The 11161-nt window shown below is 39.2% G+C and overlaps 1 protein-coding gene across 3 annotated transcripts in view; it reads left to right on the forward strand.

Moving 5' to 3' along the window:
* The window catches only part of asic2 (acid-sensing (proton-gated) ion channel 2), a 516811-nt gene extending 512115 nt beyond the window's left edge, over positions 1-4696 (forward strand). For all 3 annotated transcript variants that reach the window (XM_036147764.1, XM_036147763.1, XM_012851411.3), the window contains 2 exons: positions 114-182; positions 2741-4696. In XM_036147764.1, coding sequence (XP_036003657.1) covers positions 114-182; positions 2741-2842 — 171 coding nt within the window. In that variant the 3' untranslated portion in view covers positions 2843-4696. The remainder of the gene's footprint in view (positions 1-113; positions 183-2740) is intronic.
* The last annotated feature ends 6465 nt before the right edge of the window (positions 4697-11161 follow it).

Raw genomic sequence — 11161 nt, forward strand, 5'->3', positions numbered from 1 at the left:
TGCTGACGGCAGTCAAATTTCACTCTGCACTTAGTAATAACAAAAAGAACAGTTTGAGAGGTTTTTTGTTACAAACATAATGAGAGCTCTCTATCTTACTTTCTGATCCACAGGTGGTGAAAGACAGATTACGGGACTTACTGAGCAGAGAGGATGAAGATGAGAGTCATGCTGAGGAAGTGGTAACGGCTCCTCCATATTCATTTCAAGTTATTTAGCATGTGGATCCCCCGTAATTTACTTGCTATAATTATTCAAACTTTGTTCTTTTCGTCTTTGCGAAAGCCTCTGAAACAGTAGCGCAGGAAATGAAGAAACGGTGTTCAACACGTGTCATTTTCTAAGACAGTTTAGCATATTCAGCTTGGGGGGGAAAAAACTTCAATTATCCCTCTACATTCTGAAAAGATGCATATAATGACACCTACACTATAAGTGTTAGATGAGCAGGGAAAATTACTAACTTTTTTTAAAAGATGAAAAAGGAAAAAAATTATAATTTCCCCCATGTGTGACAGAGTACGATGCTTAGACAGCCCGCTGTTTGGCCGAACAAAGGGTGACTATGAGAAGGGAGGTGAAAGCATGGCCGCTTAAGGACAGAGAACAGTATTCAGTGTGTTTTCTGTGTCCCTGAGCAAGTTGAGAAAACTTTAAAACTGAGAACTTAGAAGACAGTTGAATGTTAACACAAACAAGACGATGCTCTGCAGATAATTCACATCCTCTGCTTTTCTCAAGGTCCCTGGAAATGATGCTGTTGAAATTACAGCAAAATCAACATTTTTAGTAACAGACAAAAAACACATTAATATTTTTCTTGTCTTGGCTTTGCAAATAAAGCAACAACATTGCAAATAGCACAGTCGAGAACGGAAGAGTCGGGCGCACAAAGAAGCAACAGATGGGATTTGAACTGATTTTGGTTCAGACAGATTTTGGAGGCTTCCCTGGCATTCACCCGTAATTTGTCTTTTTATTTATTTCTTACAAAGTACAATGCTAGTTATGGCTGCGTGCATTATTTTTTTGGTCCGAGGCACAGTTGGTGGGGTCCCCTTTTTAAGGATGACATGAGTGCCTTTATCTCATTGTTTTTAGTGCACATGAAAAATCTGTTGTTGTTGTTTTTAATACTTCATGAGACTAGTGTTTTATTTAATAGGAAGATATTAAATATTTTTTTGATAGTTGGCAATTTATGAAGATTTTTCAGAACTTCCTTAGATGTTTTGATGTTTAGTTTTTAAAAGCCTCTTTACAAAAGAATAAATTTGAATAAACAGACATATTCCTGTTCTGTCACCACTTAAAACATCCGCCTAAGATTATTAAGAGTTGTAACTTCTGACTGATAATTAAAAAAAACAATAATATAATTTAATGTAGCTGTATATTGCTATATTAAATTATTCGTTTCTTATTGAATTAGTTTCATGATGAAGAAATATTTCTCTACTTTTTGGTCATCATCTCTATTACTTAAAAAGATGAGCTATGACCAGAGACCAGAACTGCCACAGTGGAACAGGGAAAAGAGTCTTACTTGTCCTGAAAGTGACCTGTTTTACCGCTCTGTCAGGATCTCTGAAAATGTGTGCTGCTTCAAATCTCAATGTATTGGCTTGGCTGATGAGAAAAGCCCAGCATGAACAACTTTTTAATTGACCAAAAGGTCACTATGAAGTAGTTAGGGTGTCCGCTCTGTCACAGGCTTTGGGGCTTACAGGAGAATTTCTCATTTTAAGCTGAATGCTCGCCCAGATAAATTTGCTGAACTAAGCAGATGTGACCTCCACAACAAAAAGAAAATTGCAACAGGATTTCGAAGGTTAGTCAGTCCTCTCTTTTACTCAGACATACCAAGCTTGATGGTTTCTAAGTTTCAGAGCAGGTCTGCAGTGATCTGTCTGGAAGACTGTGCTTTCTGACATGTCAGGAGGATTTACTAATCACAAGCAGGTTTGGGTTAATAGGAGAGATACGTTACATTCTTTAGACTCAGGGAGGCCTCCATGTTCTATAAAAATGTCAACAATACATTACTGCTGCCAAAATCACAATCCAATTACTGAAGCCGTTTTCACATTCAGCCTTTTTTTAAACGTTTAAATATTCCACTAATTAAAGACATGTTCACATATCAACGATAAGTGTCTAAAATTCATCAAACATGGATTAGTTTAGTATTTTCTGAATTTTTAGAGCAGCTAAATATTTTTTCTGAGCATAACAACACCTTGGGAAGCCACTTATGTGAGTGAGAAACAGGTTTATGTCTGGACCTGAAGTTCAAAAGGGACATTTTGAAGGGACCTGGAGTAAAGTAGTTCTTGTTGATGGAAGTTAAAATCTAAGGAAGGCAAACCATGCTTTTAGTCTTTCTGTGGCTCAGAAGAAAAGTGCTTCTAATTTCTTTATTTTTAACATGTTGGTAAAGGTTTCCTTGACTCATTATGGTCCCATCATGATTATCCTTATTTTTCTATCGCTCATGTTGTCACTTCTAAACAGGGCAAACCAAACGTAACAAGAATATTGTTCTTAAAATGCAGCGCGCATGTTAGCTTTTACTCACCGTTCATTGTAACAGAAATGCTGAATGGGACGGCTGACGCTTTGATTTCTTGATGCATTAAGTGCCTCCACTTTGTTACACAAACTACAAGGTGCTGTACTTGCATGCGCGCTCCTGCTTTTGCTCGATAGCTTTTAAAGTCGTTCCGTCTTTTCTTCTCAGAGCTCCTGTGACCCGGTGGCAAACCACTCAGAATCCATCAGCCACACGGTGACGGTCCCCCTCCAGACGACACTGGGCACCCTGGAGGAAATTGCCTGCTGAAGCCCCCCCTCCCTCCCCCTCCGAGCCACAGGAGCGAAGTGAACTCTGCCTCCACCGGGTTTTGCTACAGATCCCTATTGTAGCATCTTGCAAAAACCTTAAATGCGGGGCAGGGAGGAGGCGCGGACTGGAGCAGGAGTTGGTCTAAGGACAGTGCTGTGCTCTGTCACAGCCTTCTGTCGGAGGCACTAATGGGGATTAAGGAGCTGTCAGCTGGATTTCTCCGCCTTTTCTGTTGCCCTGGACTGTTGGTGAGGGATGCGGGGGGGCCCTCTGCTGTGCCAGCCCTTCCCGCCGGTTTCCACACATATGCACAAAGAATAACAGAGACGGATATCAGAGTGGGCCACCTCCCCGTTAAGGGGTCTAATTCTTCTGCAGTATATCTATGTTAAAACAAACAAAAGCAACGTTGCTCACTGCCAAAATAGCTGTTAAAAACTGTTCTCCAAACTGCATGTGTTGATCTATCTTGCTCTCTTTGCCGATAACATTCGCTGGACTCGCAGCATTACTGTACATGTGCGCCATTGTGTCTTTCCATCTGCAGGAAAGGCTTGTTCAAAGGGCCCAGGTGAAGTATCAACCTCTGAATGTACAGATGGAACAGCTGGTTGTCAAAGTCACATATCACAAGCAACCGATCCGTTATTATTTAAATTTCATGAGTTTATACCGCAAGTTATAGAAAATCATTTTTTTTCCCAAACAGAAAACGGATATTGCTGTTTTTCTGCCCATACTGTGTTTTTTTTTCCACCTGCTATTTTCAGGTTAATTGGTAAAATAGCTGACATGTTTGCTGTGGGACTCCTGTGGTAGTGAGGTTTTGTTTACACACCTCATTGAAGGCATGTCAGTCCTTAACTGTAAATCACCGACTCCTGGCTGCCCCTTGTTGGAGCACTCAGCTAATTGACACCGACTCTAAATTATTAGCTTGCCAAACAAGGAGTTATGTACACAACAAGGGGTTATTTGGGCATTATTTCATTAACAAGTTTCAGGGTGATGTTTAAGGTGGCTGGCATAATTTTATCAAATGTTCTTTTATTTGTATCCTCAACCACAAAAAAAAAAAAAAAAGTCACAAGCTTTCCGATTTTAATTGGCATAAATCTGCAACAGAAATGCCATAAGGAGGCTGGAGGAATTAATCAATTGAGTTTGCTGTGTAAGCTGTAAATAATAGTTTTTATTTTTTGTCCGAATGAAACGGGTACCCAGCAAACACACCGGGCAGAGATCAAAAAGAGCTTCGGTGAAACATCGGATTTTTGACGGTTCTCCTAAATCCGCAGGTCTCGGTATATTCTGTACCAATCAGTGGCATTTTGGATTAGCTGAATGTGTAACAACGGTGGCAACACTGTGGTGTGAGGATCCAGACATCCTCCCCGGGACAAATTTCACTGGATTCTTCAGACAGATAAATGGCTCGACACCAAAAGCTTCTTTGAGACTGTTTAGAAGATTTAGTGTATCTGAATTTTCTATTTCCAGTCCATGATCATCCTAGCATGGTCTCCATCATCAACATAATGTGTATCGCAGGTAGGAATGAATTCAAGTGCTTTGTGAGACGGTCTGAATTATGATTTCCCATCTGTGTGGCGTAGCCTGCTGTCTCTGTGTACTCTCTCATGTCGTGGCTTCTGACGAACACGGTCCTCCAGCGGCCTAAGGAGACGGGAGACTGATGCTTCTAGCGGTGGCAACAACACTGGCTGTTTCCTCTCACTTCTTTGGCTTCAGTTGCTACTGCAGGACGGCATTTTCTCATTGTGTGATGCAGCATACAGTGTGTGTTTTTAGTGTGAAATGATTAAATGAAAAAAAGATGTTTTACAGTCATTTGTGTCTTTGTGGTTCTAACACACAGACGGAAGAAAAGCGTATCCATTTAACTACAAAGCCATTTAATGGGTTTACTGATGAAGCTGCTTTGCATAATGCTATAACAAGTCTAAATGAGTCTCCTAGCTTTGTGATAATAGTGAAAGATGAGAACGCAACAGCTTAAATGGCCTGCTAAATGCTCAGCCTCTCACAAAAGTATTCAACCCCTTGGCTTTTTGCCTGTTTTGTTACATTCTAACCGGTTTTTAAATGTTTTATTTTGTTATGTACCTGTACAAAATAGCCAGGCAGACTTCATTTCACTATTTGTGACTTTATATATATATATATATATATATATATATATATATATATATATATATATATATATATATATATATATATATATATATATATATATATATAAACAGAAGATGGCATGTGCGTATGAAGCCCCAAAGAAGTTCTGGTGATGCCAATTACTTTCAAAAGTCACATAATTAGTTAAACGAAGTCTACCTGAGTGTCACATGACCTCAGTATAAACACACCTTCTCTGAAAGGCCCCAGAGGCTGCAGCACCCTCCTCTAACCTTGCTTGCAGGCTGAATCCTCGCCGTGTTTATGCGTTCGCAAACACACGAGAATCCATCTAGTCCTGCACCGTCCTCAACCGTTCACGACCGGCCCAAAACCGGTCGGGCCAATCATGTTGCAGTGTTATGGTTTAAGGCGGGACATACCATCTGTGACGAAAGCAAGAGCTGCCCTGCCCACAGCCAATCCAAAATAAGCATGGTAGTACAGGAGGATGCACGCGTAGCGGCTGCCATCGCAAACCCACCTTTGGTAAGTGGGCGCTAGGTGTCGTTTCACCCAATCAGCTTGGAAAGTTCTGCTGATTGTCCCTCTTTTCCCAAAACAGATTAGATTGAAGCAGACCCAGATTGACAATGTGCAGAACGTAGAGTTCTGCACATTGTCAGTCTGGCTAGCCAGGTTAGCTCTCCAGACAATTCAGGGACAAAGTTGTTAAGTATAACTCAGGGTGGGGTTGTAAAAAAAAAATATCCAAATTGTTGGAGAACAAGCAAATCCATAATTTGCAAACGCAAAGCTCATGGCAATGCAACAAATCCACCATGAGAGGGCCGCCCACCAGAACTCACAGACCGGGCCAGGAGGGAATTAATCAGCGAGGCAGCACAGAGACCAAAGGTAAGCCTGAAGGAGCTGCGGAGCTCCACAGCAAAAACTGGAGATGTCTTTAGGACCACTATAAGCCGTATGCTCAGGGGAGCCGGGCTTTATGGAAGAGTAGTCAAAAAAGAAGGCACTTTTTGAGTTTCCTAAATGGAAAGTGGGTGACTCTGCAAATATATGGAGGAAGGTGTTTTTGTCAGATGAGGTTAAAATTAAAGTTTTCAACCACCAAGGAATACGCAATGTCTGCTGCAAACCCAACACATGCCATTACCCCTGAACAGCATCTCCACAGTGAAACATGGGGGTAGCAGCATGTCATGCTGTGGGGATGTTTTTCTTCAACAGGGACTGCAAAACTTGTCCAGGTCGATGGAAAGATGGATGATGCTTAATCCAGGGATATTCTTGTGATAAACCTGTCAGTCTGCCTTTGATGTGAAACTGGCGAGGAGGTTCACCTTCCAGCAGCGCAATGACCCAACGCATACTTCTGAAGCAACACTTGAGTGGTTAAAGGGGAAACATGTAAATGAGTTGGAATGGCCTACTCAAAGTCCAGACTTAAATCCGATTGGTAATCTGTGGGTAGACTTGAAGTTTGTATGTTCACATGCGAAAACAATCAAACATGAAGGCAGTCGGAGGAGTTTTTCTTTGAGGAATGGGCAAAAATCTCAGCAGCAAGATATGGAAATCTCATTGAGACTGATCTAGAACCTCTTGTATTTACCACATATTGTGGTTCTACAGAGTACCAACTTTATGGGGGGTGAACAGGTATGCACGCTGAAGTTTTCTGTTATTTTGTCCTATTCGTTGTTTGCTTCATAATAAAACCATAATGCGTCTTCATGGTATTTTCTGTGAATTAAAGGGTGCAAATTCTCAAACCCTCCATTTTAATTACCCCAGGTTGTAAGGCCTATGAAAAATGCAGAGGGAGGTGAATACTTTGATTTGTAAATTATCCCCCCAGAGTAAAATTTTGTGAAACTAACTACCTTCAGAAGTCAGATAAGTAGACAAAATCCACACATGTAAGTTTTGAACAAGAACTCTTGTTCCTTTTCTGTCGATACATTTACATATTTGTTGTTGCATAAACGGTGTAATTCTCATGCTAAGGCACTCGATGTTCTTTGAAACTCAACATGTGCATGCGTACTACCTAAAAACCGCCACAACTAATAAACGTTAAAGTTGGCAGCGCATACCATTGTCCTATGGGCAGAAGACGAGGTTCAACTGTTGCTTAAGGTAACTTTGAATTATAGCTGTGCCTAGCTGTGGTTATATTCAGAAAAGTCAGCAGCCAAAACGATACTCCACTATCTGCTTTTTCTTTTCTTTTTCTGTGTTTTAGGAAAAAAAATGATAGTCAGCCATAATATTGTTCCTGTGTGCCTTATTTCTGATGATTTCTGTTATACTGCGAATAAGACAGGGTTTCCCTTTAAGAAAAGTTTAGTTTGCTGTTTACATGAAAATGGAAACCAGGACGTTTTTGAACCATTACACCCTGGGACCGTTTTCAAACTGTGCTGTTGTCTGAGAAAACATTTGCCGCTGTTATATAAGTAAACATATAAAGTGCAACCAAACTGTTCCATTTTCACCATAAAAAGTTGCGTAAACAGGGCCTTGGAATAAATCCAGCTGTTCCCTGAAGGCCTCAGAGGGAAGTGAACATTAGCGAACAAACAGCCTTATTGATAAAAAAAGTTTAAAGCAGGGTTAAATTACAATACATTCCCGGTTTTGATTATCTTAGAGAACACCGGTCAAGCACCATGGCATAATTGCAAACTGACCGAGACCTGGTATCTACCTCACTGATAGGGTGGGCAAGTAAGGTAATGCCTCAGAGGGGCTGAATACCAATCCACACTTTTCACTTTTATTTTAAAAAGAAAAAAATAAACGTGTATGTTACTTCTTTTACTTCTTTCCTTTCTTAGTCAGTCAAATATTACAATATACATTGTTCCTGGTTGGAATGCAACTAAATATGGTAATTTAATAATTACCATTCCGATATAAATACCTTTGTAAAGCATTTTTATATTTATATATTTTTTATAGTTATAAATTAAAATGGAGTAGTGAGCACAACCCAAATAAGGAAGCCTTCAGTCCTCGACGCGACTGACCCGTGTTCGATTCCAGCCTGAGGTCCTTTAGCGCATCTCTTCCCCTTCACTGAAAACCCCATTTCCTGTCAGCTTACTTTGTAAAAATGAGCCACTAGTGTCACAAAAAAAAAAAAAACAGAAAAAGAATATATAAAATGGGCCTTTTTTGGCGAGTGGCACACAACTCTGATATGTAGCTCCATTTAAAAATGGGGTTGTTCAAAGCACATTTTATTTTTTATGCTAATATTAACCAAGCTGAGTTCTCCTGCGCACTGCAAGTAGTTCTGTGAAGCTGACTTCATATATGAAAGCTTGCATACAGGAAATGGTCGGCTTAGTAAAAGATTTATGAATGACTTAATTAATGGAGGCAGAACTGTTTAGTGAAAGAGCCCATTAGTCAAAATCAAATGCAAGCCGATTCGTTCTTCATCCTCATACATGTTCCTTCCAAGAAGCCAGAAAGCAAAGCATTGCAGATTGTCAAACTTTTCTAAGTAAATAAATACTGTTTGAGTTGGAGTTTCCTGTTTTGTTCTGTAGTTTTATTTTTATTTTAAAGGAACCATGAATTATTTAATTAAGATAATTAAATTGGTATAGAGGAATCATTTTATAGTCAAGTATTTTTATTTCCTTTGGGTGTTTTTCACTCATGTTAGGTCTAACAGCTGAGCATTGTCCAACGTATAAGCAGGCCAGTGCTGGAGGATCCACAGGTAGCGGCTGCTATCTCATCTTTTTTTATCAGAATCCACAATTTCTTCTTTGAAGGAGCAGCAAGAAGTGCCCTGACCAGCTTAACTTGTTGTTTCTCATGGCGCCTGCTGCTTACGGCATTTTCATTTGATACCATGATTGGCTAAAATCGGCCTTTGGCTGGCGGGCACTGGGTGTTGCTTCGCCCAATCAGCTCGGATAGTTCTGCTGAATGTGACTCCTGTCCCTGAACGGATTCGATGGAAGCAGACCCAGATAGATAATGTCCAGAACAGAGAGTGTTTCACAAATACTGATCAGTATTTTTAATATTAAAGATTTATAAAACTCACAGTTCCATAGCAGTTAGACTTATAGGCACATTAGCAGATTGTAAAACCTGACTTTCTTGCATGGTAAAATTGTTGGTTTTCTCAGGAAACCTGCATGTTATACAAATTCAGTTCCTATACGCCTTTTCATTGTAGAATCAGTTTTAATCTTTGGGCCCTTTGCTGTTAGTAGTCTGTAACAAAGGTGTGTCTTAGTATTTTTTTTTTTTAAATATGAATTAATTAAAGACGTAAATAGAAAGGTTTGACAAACAAAAAAATTTGTATTTATCACAGTCATTCCCAAAAAGCGAATTACTAAAATTCTAGCATACTTTTAGGTCTTGTGTGAGTTTTTTTTTTTTTACCAATTTTTTTAAGAAATCATCTGCTGTAATCATCTGTTCTTCACTTTCTTAAGCACACACTGTACATTGTGCCATTATTGTAAGGTACAAGAACTGCATGGAAAATTATTTTAGGAACAGAAGGAAGTCATCAGATCTGAAAGACCCATCAGAAAATCTGTAGAATGTCTGATTGATAGAATTTCAAGGCATTTTAAGAAAATCTGTATCCTTGGGGAAAGTGCACAAACATATCAGGATGGTTGAAAATGTATTCACGGTACTATTTGTAGAAGTTCCATAGTACAGATAGCTTCAAAAAAGCTTCCTCTCTTCTTTTTTGTAAATGTTTATTTAGGTGACTAAATTGGTTTATTGAGGTCACATGATCTTTTATGTCTTAAATATACACACACGTGTTTTGTTTACCAACAAGTAGAGCAAAAACAAAGTGTAAAACACAGAAATAAAATATAATTAGCCAACAGGAAACAACAATTTAATTTGGTAACCTTTGTACGCAACCACAACTACTACAAATGTCTACGCGTAGACATTTGTAGTAGTCATAGGACGTGACTAGGCTCCTTTAACATCTGAAAAAATAACCTGGATACATACAAAAAGTAGTTTTTCAGTTATGTTTAGTTCACTTAGGGATACACGCTGTTCACATCAACCTGGCCCTATGAATATGAAAACTAATTTGTTTAAGGAACATAATGCCCATAATAGACCTTGCTAAGCAAGTGTACTAATGGTAGAAGATGGTTATGCATCTGCTTTTTCATAGATGGGCAACAGATTGCTACAGTATAGTATGTGATTTCTAACCCCCATCAATGCCAAAGGCTCAGATTCTTAGATAATCGCTGAGAAAATGTATTAGCGAGGTTAAAGGTAAACATAGCAATGGAGGGCAGCATTTGCTTTTCTCACTCATTTGTGATACTTTGAGATTTTATTACATAAAACACTGCAAATAAGGAATGACCTCAGTGGGTTAGTTCTCCAGTTACTTTTCAAGTTTACACAAAACAGTTTGGACAATGGCTACACAGAAGCAGCTCTCGCCTCCTTTAGCTTAGTGGTCAGGTACTATTAAGCTTGCTTTCAAATGAAGTTCGGTGTGTTTTAGGATTATTTTATGCAGTAATATAAAATAAATGACACTAATACTGAAAAGGTCATATGTTTATTTATATATATTAGTCTCTGCATTTAACCAATCCCTTAGGGAACAGTGTGCTGCCAACACTGAGCGGCGTCCGGGGTTCTTCGGGATGTGGCGAACCTTCAGCCTCTCCAAGACGCAAACGCCTGGCTCCCTAACCACTAGGCTGCCACTCCCACTTATATAAAATATAATATTGATATTTTCAAGCATGTGTTTCTGTTAAATATTAGGATTCTGATTTTCTGCAGAAATTTGGGCTAAATGAGAAGTATGCGTCATATGTCCTTAAAGGTTATATCCAAAAGGTACTTGTAATCTGAAAAATGAGCCTCTTCAGAATGCATATCCTAGTTTATTGAATATGACTGTATGCTCTTTCGTTGCAGTTTGTCTTTTGTTTCCTTCATTTTCCCAGGTAAAACTCTTACTTTTTGTGAGTAGAAGATTTCTGGAACAAAATCAGATTAAAGTTGGAAATTGCCTGGTTGTTAGAAACTGAATGATTATTGTGATAAACTGGTGTGTGAGGGAGATTATCCTCGTGGGGGATTTACATTTAGTTTTAATTCAGCACATAGCCTCAG

This window comes from Fundulus heteroclitus, chromosome 16 (genome assembly GCF_011125445.2).
Source record: "Fundulus heteroclitus isolate FHET01 chromosome 16, MU-UCD_Fhet_4.1, whole genome shotgun sequence".
NCBI classification, from domain to species: domain Eukaryota; kingdom Metazoa; phylum Chordata; class Actinopteri; order Cyprinodontiformes; family Fundulidae; genus Fundulus; species Fundulus heteroclitus.